General features: G+C 33.7%; 1 protein-coding gene across 6 annotated transcripts in view; it reads left to right on the top strand.

The window, feature by feature from the left end:
* Positions 1-18,034, top strand: part of LOC140167985 (paired box protein Pax-6-like) — a 119,600-nt gene that overhangs the window by 54,064 nt on the left and 47,502 nt on the right. For 3 of the 6 annotated variants that reach the window (XM_072191292.1, XM_072191289.1, XM_072191290.1), the window contains 2 exons: positions 6,860-6,952; positions 7,815-8,161. In XM_072191292.1, coding sequence (XP_072047393.1) covers positions 6,860-6,952; positions 7,815-8,161 — 440 coding nt within the window. The remainder of the gene's footprint in view (positions 1-6,859; positions 6,953-7,814; positions 8,162-18,034) is intronic. The other 3 variants (XM_072191294.1, XM_072191291.1, XM_072191293.1) reach the window with 1 other exon arrangement.

Below are 18,034 nucleotides of genomic sequence, written 5' to 3'. Positions count from 1 at the left end.
TGTCCTGGGTATTGTTATCAATAGGTTTTATACGGCAAAGGATATAATTGTATGCAGAAGTGTATATGACTCATGCTTCCAATGGACGATATCAACATATACAGGTCGTTTCCAAGAACAATGCAGTACTGAAATGACTCTTACATATATACAATCTAAGGATGATTACAACGAATTCTCACAATTTGTCATTAAAATATTCACCAAAATGACTCAAACTAAGTCAGAATTGTTGTGGCAACCATTTATCATCAGGTTTAGCTTAACTTCGTTTATGTTTAGGAGTGAAATTTGATGCTATCATGGCATATAATGTTGCAACATATCAATTCTATATCACATCAAATAATATTTTAACGAAGTTTCGTATTTCAATTTTAAAAAGATACCTTTTATATCAAAATTGAATACTTAAGGCAATATTGTATCACTAGATCACAAAAAATGGGGAAAATTAATATAGGACCTATTATTTCACATCATAATTTGAAAAACAATATACCACGAGGATCAAGATCATATGTAGGCTAAAACCGTGCACCACAAAATACTCTTTACCACAAAACTCATATTTAATAACAACTGACAAAACTAGTTCTGCACCATTTAATATCCAAATGCTACCAATAATTTAATACCTTGGTATTTAGTTCACCATCCTTTACCACAAATTCCTTGTTGTTCTTAACCAAATAAATATCACATAAAATCATCAACACTAAACGGATTTGATTAACTCAAAACAGATCCATTTTTGATCACTAATCGTCCGGTACTAACCACCAGTTGTACCTTAACAAAAGCCCCTATAGTTTTCCATAAATTGTTGATTTACAACTATTTAAGCAAATTATGAAAAGCCTCTAAAGTTTTGCCAATTGTTGATACGACTACTTAACCAAATTATCAACAGAATATACTACACCTTACAGATATAATAAATTCCATATTTGAAAGGAGGTTGTATTCATAAATCTGGGACCTTCCTTCAGGATATTTTAAATCACGGGTGTGAGTGATGCGATATCTTTCGCATGCCCCGCGGTCCATCCTCACCTTAACCTCCCTGCCCTGGTAGTCCGGCTGTTCTCTCGTCAGACCACGGTGGATCACTAAATCTTGCCTCTGAGGCTTTTACTGTGCTTGTTTAATTGTCAGGTTTTTCCATATTTTGCTGTGAAGTTACAAAGAATTGTAGGTTTAATAACAAACATGAAAACTTCGTCATGAAATTCGCCCCAAAGATGACTCAAAATGTCTTACAGATAGGCCCTATAGTCAAATTACGAACTATCGATTCTTTTTTTTAACATCAAAGTCCTGCAAAGTCGTAAACTTTTTAGCAATATAAACCTTTACTTGTGATCAAAACATATACATAATATAATAGTGTCTCAGAGCAGAAGAGCTGATAGTGTCTCCCAATATGCAAAAACGTTCATGAACAATTTATTTTATGGGCACAACGCTGTTGACATAAAATACATGAAATACTTCACGTGCATATTTGTAAGACATTGTTGTTTTGCAAAAACTTAATTCCCCATGTATCTTCGAACCTCAAGACATCTGTGAATGCAAAGTCACAAAAGTCTTCAAAAACCAGCAACAATAACAATGAAACAGGTTTGATTGCCAATCACAAAACTGCACCAAAATCACTGTTTAAAAATGATACACGCATTGCAAAATTGTTATAAGCCTTTTATTCATTCAACCCTTTGCAGACACAACAAACATGTTGAATTTAACCATTAGCAGATTGTGTCAAAATGTAATAAAACTGTGGTTGACTTATAAACCTATAATATAATCATGGTTGTTGCTTTATACCGTACGTCTTGTTACCAAGCATGGATAGACCTCTTCCATATGCCTTAAGAGACAACCTTAATTTCATTTACTCTGTTTTGCTAAGTTTATGCAATAAACACTCCTCGCTCTACGCCTTCAATATGCGGTTATGGTTAAGAGATAGTAAGAGAGAGAGAGAGAGAAAAAAGCAGTAGATTGCAACTGGCGAAGATAAGAGGATGTGAAAACACGGTGTATGCCAGTATGGCTTCAAGTTCAAGGCCGCTAATGTCCCGGTTTAATTTACTACACAACGTGAGACCCGTTTGATTGCGACTGATTATGACGACTTCATCACGCCGGGCTTGCTCCGCTTCAAGCACGCCTTCTCCTCCCAAAGTGACGTGGGACCTTTTTTTATTATTAGAAAATCAACCATAGGTCGGGATGAGTTTATTATAAACATGATGCGAGAGACGGAGGAAAATAGACGAGCTCCTTATATTTGGAGCATAACATTACTTCATATTTATATAGAGTTAAAAAGACGGTGTCTCCCAATTCTTTAAGCTGAATAATCAAGTCGACTTGATAGTAAATGTTGGATATAGGTGTGTGAATGTGAATGGTGCAGGGTGTTGAGTACATGAGGGAATAAAATGTCACAACGATTTATACGCCATGCTTGAGATAAATTCGTATAAAGCAGAATATTATAAGCTACTCGATTAACCAGTTGAAACACTAGTGTGTATCGTGCATGTCTGTGTAATATGTTAATTGAAGATTGAGTATACGCCAGTACGGTGCTTATAATGCTCAATTTATGCTACCCCTGATCGGGGTATTGATGAACTACCTACGATAACCATTTTGCGTGTCATAATAGTATGAAAGATGAGTGTCTTACAAAGGTGGATGTCCTCAAAGGAGTGATATATATCTAACCAAAGCGATCTTTTATTATAAAGTAATATAAAGTAAATACACCGTGTACTGTCATAAGAAATGGATAGCTATATGATGACTTTCTTTCTGTATAGTACTAGTTTGATGTTGTAGTCCAGTATTTAAAATAAACCATGATTATTTATCTTAATACATGTATAAAAATTATGTAAAATAGGGAGGGAATGATGTACTTTAAAATATATTTTTCACAGTTCAAGCTTTAAAATAACACAGCATTAACATCATGCTATCTTCAGTAGATAACTAACTAATGTGTATATTCATAATGGCTAGAGTATACAATGCACGTTATGCATGTTATACAACTCTTTTCCTCTTTATTGAAGTAAAATAACTACACTTTAAATTCAATTCCATGTCAGACAATAGCCTTTATGCTTGTATTTTCAAATAAGTTATAAAGGAATAAACAACTTTTACAATTCAGTCCAACAAAACACTATACTGCTAATGCACCAGACAAATGTGAATCATATTATTTGCTTTTATAAATTCAGCTCGTTAAGGGCTTAATCTATAAAAGTGCCCTAAAAGCTACTGGAAAATATGAAAAGGATCTTATAGCTAGTATACACACAATGCAATAACGTGGCATAATATACACATTATATTCCAACTTGACCCGTACAGAAACTATCGATTATATAGTATCGATTCATCATCATTGTTGTGTTAGATTCACGGCACGAGTAGTTCAGAACGCGGATATTACTACGGACCTATTTTCTGTAAACATTTTGATTATATTCAGCTCTTTTGTTTAATATTGTAATATAATGATAGCGAGTTTACAATGTAAGGAACAGGACCTGTTGCTGTTTAAAAAATATTTGAATGTGTTAATGCGAAAGTACATAATGTAATATCTCATAATAGTGGTTACATGATATGAGCATGATGAGAGCAGAATATGAAATAAACGTGGAGCCATAGAGGCGTCATAAATACTACAAAATATGCAAATACCAAACTGCTATCTACTGTAGATAGCATGTTACGTATAACGTCTACTGTCCGGTTATAAAGCATTATTTTGTCCTTATGCTATCAAAGACCGTGGTAGACGAATATACATGTGTGCTATCTACTGTAGATAGCATTTGTAACATTTTGCTACCTTCAGGAGTAAGCATTATTTTGTCCTTATGCTATCAAAGACCGTGGTAGACGAATATACATGTGTGCTATCTACTGTATAGCATTTGTAACATTTTGCTACCTTCAGGAGTAAGCATTATTTTGTCCTTGCTATCAAAGACCGTGGTAGACGAATATACATGTGTGCTATCTACTGTATAGCATTTGTAACATTTTGCTACCTTCAGGAGAAAGCATTATTTTGTCCTTGCTATCAAAGACCGTGGTAGACGAATATACATGTGTGCTATCTACTGTAGATAGCATTTGTAACATTTTGCTACCTTCAGGAGTAAGCATTATTTTGTCCTTATGCTATCAAAGACCGTGGTAGACGAATATACATGTGTGCTATCTACGGTAGATAGCATTTGTAACATTTTGCTACCTTCAGGAGAAAGCATTATTTTGTGTGCTATCTACTGTAGATAGCATGTTATGTGTAACGTCAACTATCCCGTTATACTACAGTGCAACATTGTGCTATCTTCAGGAGATAGCATTATTTTGTCCTTATGCTATTATAAACCGTGGTAGACGAATATATAGTACATGTGTGCTATCTTCTGTACATAGCATTTTGGATTACGTCTTCTGTACATTACTAATGCAATATCCATTAGATAGCATATTGCTCTTAATAATATTGTACCATGTGCTATCTACTGAAGATATCATATATTTTAAGCGCTATATCTTTTATTTCATTCATTCATAATCTTGGCAATTTATTATTATCAAAATTAAATCTTGGTAAATAATTTCGTTCAAACAACATGAACCTAAGCTATAATAATATAGAATTGTCTTGTTAAAACTTGCTGTAAAGCTGAATATACATATTTAAGAACGACGTGTGCACCGTATCAATAACACCATACAACTTCAACTTATTCACTTCCTATAAACCAAAACAAGCACACATGAGTTATGAATTGTTGTTTAATAGTTCGAACTAGGTCAATCATGGGGACGCATTCAAACATTGTTCAAATGTTCTTTTATCTTGGTCCAAATAATGTTTCTTTGATAAAGTTTTTGCAAAAGTGCAGCTGCCCCGATGTCTTTATGGTACTTTTTTCTTCTTAGTCAAGACTCAAGTCCGTCTTGGAAGTATACGGACTGGTTGCTGTATCTAGTGCATGTATCGGCTTTTTAAATGGCACTTTCTTCGCCATCTTTTGGCACTAATTTCCGTCCTGTCCCCTCTGGGAGATGAAATCTTTACGGCACACCAGTCACGCCGGCCAATAGTCCGTACGCGTGAGGATCGCATCTTAAGGGATACAGACATGGGAATACCCCTACAATTATGCAAGGCCCTGCAGGGTAAACTTACTGGATAACTTGGGTGGTTCCTTGCGTGCCGAGTATGATCTTTTTCTCCTAAGGCATATTTTGTTCATGAATATAACCAAAACGCAATAGTAGTATATTCAACTGAATTAACACTATATACCAACGTTTAAGGTGTTTGAATCAACATCTTATTACTCACTTTGCTTTTAAGTGAAAAAAGAGATTTTTTTGTGTAAATTTAGGACAGGTTCTGATGGCTTTATTTCCTAAAAATGGTTAAGCCGGCGGGATGCGAAGTGGTTTGAGAAATTAAGAAAATCGGAAAAAGAAAAGACGATTACTGGAAAGTGAAATGAGCTGCCTAGAGGGGCATATAAAGAAGAGGAAATAGAAGAAAGTGGTATATTATAGCATTTGGTCATATTTGTAGGGAGGCTTTTATGGCTTCCACAGATCCAATAATATAAGACTAAAGTCCGGCTATTTAAGAGCTTATCCTCCAGCGCGAACTTCACGTATATAGAGTATACTATTCACCATGCAAAATGTTCAAACTTTTATGAACTAAATCTGATTCCACGTGTAAAAATGAGTACAAACATGCCTAGTTAGGGTTTGTAAAAAGAACTTCTTAATATAAGCTTACGACATTAAAATGCAATGTATGACCCCTTATATAATTTTATGCGAGTTCGTGTACAAAATGAGCAGGCAATTCCGTCATTATCGACTGCCTCAGCTTGCCATTGACTTCAGCTTATAGGTTCTTTTATATAAAACTGTTAGCTCATAAATTGTAGGTAAATTTTTACGAACCAGTGGCGTTAGCTATGCGCAAATCGATAATTCGGGGCATTTGAGAAATTTCACGGCAAAATGAACCAAGCAGAAAAACTAAGTAACATTAGTTATTATTGTGATACAATGTGGCATGCTATATTAAATCATAATGTTTATGAAGAAAAATATATAATGGCACTTATTGTGTTGTTGAATAATATCACGAATGTAAAAGGGATATCCCCGTATGCAGTGAGGCTTTTATAATACGTTGTTTTCAACTGAATGTAATTCTTACCATATTTATATGCGCACCTTTTGTAAACAACGTTTTGATCTTGGAAATAGGGCTTATTTAATGCTGTTAAAATATTCTAGAGATTCATATTGTTCAGACAGTATTGAAAATAGAATATTTCATTAATGTTGTATTAATTAAACTTCAGTCATTAACATTAACTTACAATTAGTATTACAGTAGATGTGTAATTGTGTATCATTATCGTCACATGTGAAATTTAACGAATTATTGAATTCTTGTACATTATTATGTACAAATAAAAAAAAAATACATATTGAATTAGATATACTTCTTTGCTGTAAATAGTCACACATAAGTTAAGACATTTGGACACCAAAATTCAAACAAATCCTCTGTAAAGTCAAAACTTCGAAGTTTTCTAAGACGAATCACGTGACCACACCCTAGACTTGACAAAAAACGAAATTGACCAGACATGGACTATACGTTACAAAATGACAAAACTGTACCTAACCCTCATATATTTCATGTTCATACCGTTCCATCTTTATACCAATCAAAAACGTTTTCTTTTGTGCATACCCGGCTCTGCCGATTCCTTTGCCTCCATTTTAGACGGCGCCCAAGACCACATATCTAGCTGTAACATGTCATCAGAAGACCCCAGTTCACCTCCACGGGGAATATATTATACCTCCCCACAAGACCGTAAGAAATACTATTTTTTTTCTTCCACCTATAATAATTTTGATTATTCATTTATATATACCAAAACACTCTTTTTGAGATTATATCTCAGATATTTCAGTATGTCTGATAGTAATTTATATGATCTTGGTTGTAAACTTTGTTTTATTTGCACATCAGTTACCACAACATTAAAGCAATATACATTTGAGAGGTGTTGATGAAATTAATGCTATCTTCAGTAGATAGCATAATTCATTTTGTATATGTTTATGCGCTAACAAAAATTTGCTATCTACAGTAGATAGCATGAATTGGATTTTCACTGGGCTACTAAAATCAACATAATTTTTACGATAAATGAGAACAGGCCAGTAAAGATGCTTAAATATCTCTAAAAATGAATGAATTAATAAATAAATGAAATAAAATAATAAATTAATCTAATTAATGGTCTTATATGCGTAATACTAACGAATTTTTAATTTTTCTTTCCTATATCTTTTGCACGTTTCACCAAAAGAAATTCTGAGCACAAAGTACTATACATTTGGTTGTATATAACTAACTGTCAAAGGGAAATGTCAAAAGTGGTTAAAAGATTATATATTAAAACAATGGCTTATTCACTCATCATTTGTTTTATAAAAACGGCTCTTAAATACTCAAGAACCGAGTAGGAAATGCAATAAAATTACGTGGTCATATACCGCACACAGATAGATTATTAAAGGTCTTATACACATCTAAGTCAATGTACTATAAAAACGGCAAATCAATAAAACAATACAATCATAATCAATTCTTATCATTCCATCCATGAAAATACCTTAAATACATTTCAAAATGTTCTTTTTTATCTTTATTTTTCTATCCATCACAGGTCACAGCGGTGTAAACCAACTCGGCGGAATTTTCGTCAACGGAAGACCTTTACCCGACAGCACCAGGCAGAAAATCGTCGAGCTCGCGCATAGCGGTGCTCGGCCCTGCGATATCTCCCGTATCCTTCAAGTCAGCAACGGCTGCGTGTCCAAAATTTTGGGTCGCTATTACGAGACAGGCTCGATTCGTCCCAGGGCGATCGGCGGGAGCAAACCAAGGGTTGCTACTCCAGGTGTAGTACAACAGATTGCTATATACAAGAGGGAATGTCCATCTATTTTTGCTTGGGAGATCCGGGACAGACTCCTAGCCGAGAAAATGTGCACTCAGGAAAACATACCTAGCGTAAGTATAATAATGCCTATTTTATATTTATATTTAGTGTTTTTTGTCACAGGAGCTGATCTAATATCATTAAATACACCCCATCTTTCTTGAAAGCACCCTTGTTTATGGTTTTAAAAAGGTAGCATCCATTAATCTATCAAATAATTTTGTTTTTGTTTAGCATTTTGTCTTAGTGACATGAAACCGATTTATGCAAACTAGAATGTTTGTTGCTATCTTCAGTAGATAGCACATGCACTTTGCCATGCTACACATCCATTAATCCACCAAATAATTGCGTTTTTGTTTAGCATTTTGTCTTAGTGACATGAAACCGATTTTATGCAAACTAGAATGTTTGTTGCTATCTTCAGTAGATAGCACATGCATTTTGCCATGCTACACATCCATTAATCCACCAAATAATTGCGTTTTTGTTTAGCATTTTGTCTTAGTGACATGAAACCTATTTTATGCAAACTAGAATGTTTGTTGCTATCTTCAGTAGATAGCATGTGCATTTTGCCATGCTACGCGATGTGCTTGTATCATTTTTGTTCATCAAAATTTGAGGGGAATGTACAAGAAAGCCCTATCTGCAATACTCTATAGACATTGGACAATTTTTGCATTCTATATTGTACATATCTAAAATTATGACACCTGGCAGGTATTGCAGATAATGCCTTTTTGCCCTGAACCTTCAATACCTTAACTTATGAATAACACTTTCAATAAATTAGGCACACTTCTTCGTGTATGCACAAGTAAACAAATACAAAGACAACGGCTTGAATTAATGATTCCTAATCAATGGAGAAGTCATGACAGATTAAACAAAATACCGAAAACCCCGAGCAGTTGTCACCAATCAGATCAACAAAAAAATCAAATACTTCAACAGCAAAAAATCCGTCCAAGAACAATTTTATTGTTTGTGTATCACTGAATGGTCCTAATTATTACAAATTATATTATTTTTGTTCAGTTTCGTCAGGTCGTCATAATTATACAAGTTGTTTTGATTTATGCAAGCCCGTCACAGCCGCGTTTGTTTTTCAAATTTAAATTATGAATATGATGGAAACAATTTTCGCATAATATATTGCTTTTATAATCATTGTTTCAAAGAATTCGATTGAATTAAACCCTACATTAAGGGTCGACACCGGCTAGTTACTATTAAATTATGTATAGTCATATAAAATAACATTTGCGTTCTATTTTAGCATACTCAAGCGGTAGCTTTTTGACCAATATTTAGTCATATTAGCCATTACATGCCTACCGTCACTCGATAACATTTAATTATTAAACATTATTATGCTCTCATTTTATAAGTAAAAGCACTATACATATTTATATCATATCTTTTCAAATATTGCAACCCTTGCGGGAAAGAAAGACACGGCTATTGTGCCAATTGTTCGCAAATTTAGCAAGGCGCTATCCCGGCGAAGCTGCGCCATCGATACTCGCTATTGTATTGCCTTTGGAGATGGAAAACCCAGTCAAGTTCATTCTTATAACAACGTTAATATCCATACAATAAAAGCATACTTTCAATTTTTCCATCTATTATCACCCTACTTCATCTCAATTTAACATAATTTTCAAGTAAAGTGAAATTGCTACCTTTCCTTTAGGGCTAACTTATATAGTTAAGAACAAAAATGCACATACTGAGTACTACGCTTATTATGCTATACATGTCAGTAAAATGTAACATGGCGTAACATATTCCAATTGAGCCAATGGCGATTTACAATACATGTTACGCACGCCTATAGTTTACGCTACATTCACTCCTCAATTCTTGCTCAAAATACTGGAAAGATGATACAATGTTAATCAAAAAGATAGCTGTACTTTTTGAAACAACACTTTTTGTTACATATTGTTGTAAACTCAAATTAGATACAATTTTGTTTTCTAGTTCAAAAAGCATGAAGAATAAATGTTTTGCATATGATTTGTATTCCTCACCGTGCGGAAACAAACAAAAATACATATTGAACAATAAATATAGCTTATGACGTAAAATTAGTAAAAATAATACTTTTTTGTTTTTAAAGCATCAACATAATAACATACATTGCATGACTTCATGTAAAGGAGCTCCTATCAGTCATTGCAAACACTTACAGTATTCTTTTATTTTTGAATAGTATATTTTCAATGTAATTTTTGATAATATTGTTAAAGGTCATCGTACATAATTTATATAACAAAATAAAAAACAGTCATACATTTTTCATGATCGCATCACAGCTGTGATTATGATTATAATATTCCTTGCCATTAATGGTTATTATTTTTGGACGTACCCGTATTAGTTTACGAGACGTACTCGTGCTTTCTTTACTGTGTTTATTCGATGTTTTCTGTTTATAAAAAGCCAGCATACATCGCCTTGTACGGGTCATGAAAACACCGCGCATCCCTAAAAATACAACCTAAATGAACCGATCATTGATTTGATGGCAAAATATAGAACGCTAATTTTAACGGTGTAAATTTTGAAATGGACGTCGGTTTTGTTCTTTAAAAATGGGTCATAAATTGTATAATGTTGCTGTTAAAACGGTATCTTGGGTTAAAATCCAATTATTTGTTTTTTTGTTGTAATGAAAACAGGCACGTGAGTTTATTAAAAGAAGCAAGGGCCGATCTTATTTTCCTAATGACTGTTGCACTAATTAAAGTTATCGTCAAAGTAAGCTTATTATTATTATTATTATTATTATTATTATTATTATTATTATTATTAGTGTTATTGTTATTGTTATTATTATTATTATTATTATTATTATTATTATTATTATTATTATTATTATTATTATTATTATTATTGTTGTTGTTTAAGGAGTGCGGGCATATGTATACCAAAATAAAATGGAATACATTTCTGAGTCCTTGACGGGTGTTTCCATAACCTGACCACCTTTTCTGACTACCTTTTCTGACTACCTTTTCTGACCAGCTTTTACAGTGAGCCCTGTGATATTTGAATGGCCTTATCCCAATGTCATAGTCCAGTAACATTAACTAAACAATCATAGTGCAAAATCTGACCTCAAGTTGCAGAGTATGAATTTTTTGTATCCCAATTTTCAAAGGTCATTCAATGAATGTACAAATGTATTGGAGTTAAAGAACTGTGCACTAATAGATGAAAATGTTTTGGATCCTAGTGTTTTATGCCATAATCATAGACATGCCCTGCTGGGTGATAATTACCAAGCTTTTCTCTGGGACTTGTTAATAGATAAACAACATTTTAAGGGTACATGGTTGTTATTTCTTTCTCACTTTAGATTATTTATTTGTACCTTTTGCTTGTCGAGTATCCTTTGATTTTGTTTTGTTTAATACAGTTTTGTTTGTATATTTAATGTCTTGGATGCACCATCGGATCGAGTGCCACTGATGTAAAAGCAATTTCCAAATAAAAACTTGAAACTTAAAAACTACAACACTTTCATGGTAAATGAAATTATTTAAAACAAATAAAATTTTGCACACACATCCAATTTTCCTGACTTCATTCGAACGAGTGCTCCCTAGTGTTACCCTCAGCACTTCCCTGTTCAGAGTCTATCTGATGGACAATTAAGGGTATACGATGTATTGTTGGTCGAAGCAGCAGAAAACAAAGTAGTTCACAGCACCTTGCAAATGGTAGTGAGCTTTAGCAAAAATTGCATTGCTCAGTAAGCCCAATCGGCATTGGAAGTTTGCAATGCATTGTGGGACACATTTTGCAGTTTGGGGACACTTTGTCCTTTGACCTATCGGGAAAATTCAGAAAAATTGGGGTTTTGAGCGTACAAAATATAATTTAAAACGTGTTACTAGAATAAAAACAAACCCAAAAATTTGATTATTGTATAAATTAATTATTTTATTATTTATAATGATAACATTTAATATTACAATAATAAATTAATGATTACAGCAATTTTCCAGATATGTCAGAGGTCAAAGTGTCCCAAAAAACCTGAAAGTTATGGCGATTGGGGTTATTCATAGAGAGCCGGCGTGTAGAATAATTCAAATATCACAGATATACTTTTGTACGTCCTGTGGTTCTTGAGTTATGTTGTAGAGAGGGCTGAAACAACAACACTTTTGTAAAATGTACATAACTTATTAACAATAAATTATGCAAGTTTTCCAAAGTATATGATTTGTATAATGAACTTCTGCAAAACACCAAAGTGTTATTTTTCAATAATATATTGATTCAGATAATGAAAATCTGCTTCGACCAACAATACCTCGTGTACCCTTAAACCCATATTCACATTCAGGGCATGTTTGACAAATATCATGAATATGACCTTGTGAAGTGGTGATTATTGACCCAGCACCTGAAATGATAACTGTCTCCTCTCTATAAAACTGAGAAGTTAACTGCCCTGTGAAAAACCATGGAAGTATGGAAAAACAAAACAAATTTCACTTCATAATTTCAATTTTATGTCACTTAACATCCAGAATGGTACAACATTATTGTGCAAAGTGTAAAGATAATAACAATGAAGCAAACATCAAAATAATGTCAAATAAGATTGTCAAAAAGATGGTCAGAAAAGGTGGTCAGAAAAGGTAGTCAGAAAAGGTGGTCAGGTTATGGAAATTCCCGTCCTTGACGAATGTATCAAGGGGTGTATAAGACGTTTATTTTCAATCAGATAGTTTATCAATAGCTCTATCTACTGCATGCATACGTACATGGATCCATGTTCAACCTATACCCTACATTCCTCTTATTTGATCAAAAATTAGCGTCAATCACAAAGACCCAGGATCGAGATATAGATAGACCAAACAAAAGATGTTAAAATACATCATAAAGATGAAATTATAACAAAAGTACAGTCATATCAATTTTTTAAGTGGTGCAAAAATGAAAGTTTTCCCGTAGACATGGATGTGTAAGAGAGACTACACATATATATTTCGTCGTTTTTTGCATCGAGATCTTTATGTAAACACGATGTTGTAAGCTTGAGAAAGTAAAGAAAACACCATCCAAGGTTACTTTGAATCCGGTACCAAGTTTACTTAAAGCTTCAATAATTGAAATGTCACATTTAAACAAAAAGAGGAAAGAATACCACCCAAGTTCACTAGGTTTGTTTATACGCGTATTATTCGTTTTGTGCTTGTGTATTCTAGCTCACAGACAGGTAGTCCGTCCCGCCCAAATATTTGGAAGCCAAAGATATCATACTCAAAATATATGGGTGCCCCTCGATATCGCGTGTGCAGGAATTGTTTTGTCAGTTGAAAGTGTATAATAATGAAATATTGGTATGATATTATTATTATTATTATCATTGTTATTTATCAGAACCAGGGGGTAAAAAGTGCATTTGAAAATCACTCCTGCCATAAGGGCAATTGATAAAATGTGCATAAACTTTGACCTTTTTGTGTCATCTTGTCATGCAGGTCTTTATACTATGATAGCTTATTATCGATCTATTTAATCACAATGTTTGGTATTGTTATGTTCATAAGAATTTATGCAAGATTCAAATTTTACCCAAATTTGAAAAAGAAATGCATTAAGATGCATTTGCAATATGCACAAATATTATATTTTTCATTTCTTTAAAATATCAGAGAAATGTTAAGAAATCAGCGACGTCGTATTGCCGATTGTAAAAAAAGGAGAAGTATTAAAAAGCCCAAGGACTTTATATATAGCCTATGCTTCAACTAAAGATATAGAACTGATAAAGACCTAAAGACGCTTCAAATCAACTCACTTGGAATTGATTTGGAGTGTAGACATGAAAATATCGTCATCGGAGATAAAATTATCATCACAGAACTTTCTCCTTGTGCTAGCTCTCTTTGGGGCTATCCACACGATGCTCTTTAATCCACATCACTATATACATGTGTTATTCATGATTCGACCGTTCCGATCCGATCCGATTTGGATTAGGCCAAATGTCGAATTAAAAGCGCAACACACTGGCTTAAAATGTGCGATTGCGTATTGTGTATGTCAGCGTACTTGATCAGAATTCAAGAAGTCCAGATTATATGGATATATAAAGTGTCGTATGGCTATCATAGCACTCGTATCTCCATGTAAAGCCTTTACTTCGATAGAAAATTAATTTTCAAACATCAAACCATTTTATTTCACTTCTCCTTCTCAGGCATGCACGGGGCTGATCGTTACCAAGATAAACAACACGATTTATATTCCGAACACATATTACATATCGTGTCTTACAATGTTCTAAATTTTCATTTTAAAAATAAAAACGTTTCTTTAGATATTTTTTAAATAAATGATGCAGGAATTGCAAAAGCTGAATAGATTTACAGATACACAAAACTGCAGTTTAATCGCTATTTACATTGCTTAATATTATGAAAACATACGAGGGGCAGTTCAAACCTTCATCTTCTTCGTTTGTTTGCTTCTTCATCTCCGTCTTCTTCTTTTACTTCTTTTTCTGTCTTCTCCATCTTCTTCTTCTTATACAATACTATACAATACAATACAATACAATACAATACAATACAATACAATGCAATGCAATACAATACAATACTTCTTCTTCTCCTCTCCTCCACTTCTTCATCCTCTCCTCCACTTCCTCATCCTCCTTTTCTTCTTTTTTTCGTCTTCTTCTTCTTCTTCTTCTCCTCCTTCTTCTCCTCCTCCTTCTCCTTCCTTCTTATCCTTCTTCTCCTTTTTCTTTTCTTCTTCTTTCTTCTTCTTCTTCTACTTCTCCGTCTTCTTCTTCACTGTGTTACCGAATGAAAATTAAAACGTCCTTTGTACCTCACAAATCACGTATTTCTATAATTGAATTCTATCTGATAAGTAGCTTTTGTGTTGAATTACTGTTTGAATTACTGTTTATATATCACTCAGTTATGTGGAAGATATTTCCATTGAAGATCCAGTACAAAGCTAAAAGCCGAGTCTATTGTGCCGACACCTCAACAACACACAATAACACACAGATGATCTGAGCTTACATTAAAGTATAATTTAATTACTTTTCATATTAATAAACACAGTTAACCGCTATTTTTCTCTACACTAAGAAGTTTTACAAGTTTAAACACGTCTTAAAGATGTGAGATTTGATATATTTTTTATATTGTGATCTATATAAATCATTTCAAGAAAAAAATTTAACGCGTCAAGCTCTCATTATTATCAAAATGAAATTTGCAGCAAAAAATCAAATGATTCTAAACTTTCAATAAAATGGTTTGATATTCCGTTATAAGACAATAAAATCTAAGTTTGTACTTTTCCATTGTTCATGCTCTGGTAATGCTTTAATTCAATCAATTGAGAGACGATCGTCTTTATCAGTTTTTAAATTCCTACACCATTTTCAATTTCAACGGATCCAACACATCAAACACATGATATTAAACTTTCCCTCTATCTTAATATAGAAGTCACCAGCCCACAAGGCCATATTTATATTTTAATAAGATCATAAAATAGCACATTTTTGGCAATTTATATCAACTTTATACAAGAACCGCTTACATTTTATCCCCTGCTAAGTACACATGTGCTAAGGGCGTGTTTAGAATTCACATTAGAGGCATGGACTTAGGCTATAAACTGAGGTTTTTTTGGCTAATACAGTACGGCATGGCCTGAAGTGGGAGACATCTAGCAGTATTACTATTAGGGGTTAACATGCGTTGGTGCAGTTTAGTTTCAATTAACAAAAATTGTAGTATATATTCTCTTCACAATTTATAAAAATAGGATTTGCTTAACCAACACTTAAAATATTTGCTATTTTATGAATTCTTTGTGAATTTTATGGAAACGTTAATTCCAAAATACAAAAAAGTAAAATTCTAATGCTTAATTTTAAAATCAAAGTGGTTTAACTTTTTTGCGAGTGCATGGTAAATTTGAGGTTATCAGCGCTTACGGCATGTTCAAAATAATTCGATAAATTTGAAGTTTTGAAATTAACAAAAATCTAAAAGATAAATTCCATAACGTGGGTTGAGAAGAGAAGGGAGAAGAAAATATAACCACTATTGATTTTAGATAATCAAATGAACTTAAGTTCAAATTATGAACGAAATTTATTGATAAAACAATAAAGTGTGTTGAATATGCTAAATGATATGTTTAAAACTTAATTAGCGCGCAAGCAAGCCATGAAAGGTGTTATCATCTAGCGATATAGTCTGAGGCACTTTTCCTGTGTTTTTTATTTTGCCGATATGATAATGGTTGGCTCCGCTGCTAGCTATCCCATCTGCTGTTGTGGTGATGATGCGGTTTAAGAAAAAAGAAATGAGCATTTGTTTTGGCGTTATATTAAAGTACTTACATAAAGGGCTGCGAGGCAAATGTGTATTTGAACGCCGGGTTTGTTTATGGAAACCGGTAATCGTCGGATTAGAATTGTGTTGGAAATTAGTCTTAATTTGCAGAGTTGAATATAGTCAATTTGAAGCAAGTTGTGAAGAAAAACAAAAGTTGTATAACTGTGCTATAGTGTCACTGCTACTGATAAAGTACCATGCACTAATATGAACAGTGCTATCTTCCTTAGATGGCGACATTAATAATTTCCAATGCTATCTACTGCTGATGGAGGCATTGATGACTTTGAGAGCAATACTATCTACTATACAACAGAAGCATATAGTGCCACTGCTACTGATAAGCATCATGTACTAATTTGAACAGTGCTATCTTCTTTTTGATGGCAACATTGATAATTTCAATGCTATCTACTGCTGATGAAGGTATTGATGACTTTGAAAGCAATTGCTATCTACTATACTGATAGCAACATTGTTGACTTTATCAATGTTATCTGCTGATGAAAGCATTGACATGATTGATGATCTATAATACTGCTGTATGATTGAGGCATTGATCATGCATGAGCAATGGTATCTACTACTGCTAGCAACATTGATGACTTCATACGATGTATTGCTGATGGAGGCATTGATGGCTTTGGTCATTTACTCCTGAAATTGATAACTTACTAGCATCGCTTTCTGATGTCAATTTGACTTTTTTTTAAAAATGCCAATTTAGCAGGACTTTTCTTTTAATTTTTTAAAATTATTTAATATACAAGACACTTTCAGTAAAAAGAAAAACATCCAATGGCGTTCGGGGATTCCTTACGGCAAATTGTCCCATACAATTTGATAAAATTCTCGAGATGAAATTAGACCATTAACTAGCCCCTATCAATACAAATTGCCTTTAACCGTCAAGCCAACATTACTTAAAATCTCAAGTTTATAGCAATGTCTCACTTTATTCTGACAACGAGAACCTCTTTTTCATGTCGCGTATAGTCTCTTTCCCTTCGCTCGCGTGACAAAATTTAATATTGCTGATGACCTAATCAATGCAGGTCGGCCTGCATAGCTAGGGGTTGCCTCAGGGGGTGTGCGATGCGAGGACAGAAGGAAGGGAGGAGGTACGAATCAAGGGCCAAATACAACCGCCTTTACATCATTTTTTTCCTTTTTGAAAAAAAAAAAAAGACTCCTTGATGAAATGCCTGCAGCGTTAATATCTCGAAGACAACACTATTGAAGCCGACAAGGGGACGGTAGGCATGCACGCACGAAGTAAGCCTGCAAGAGTTTGCCGGGATATTATCATCCGGGAAGCCCGTACAGAGAATATTATTGATCCCGCCTAGGGGCGAAGTTCCCTAGCTTGTTCTCACAATAATGTCCCTATAAAATATCGCCAGGTCGATTTCCCGTTTTTGCAATGCCTTCCAGCGCCAAGTATTCTTGTGCTCTTTTTGTAAGCATTATTAGAAAGTAAGAATGAATCGACTAAAAATATAACAAACAAGGCTTCTTCTTCATACATAGATAACTAGA

The sequence above is a fragment of the Amphiura filiformis genome, chromosome 13, assembly GCF_039555335.1.
Source record: "Amphiura filiformis chromosome 13, Afil_fr2py, whole genome shotgun sequence".
In the NCBI taxonomy this organism is placed as follows: domain Eukaryota; kingdom Metazoa; phylum Echinodermata; class Ophiuroidea; order Amphilepidida; family Amphiuridae; genus Amphiura; species Amphiura filiformis.
This window is presented reverse-complemented; position numbering and strand designations above follow the sequence as displayed.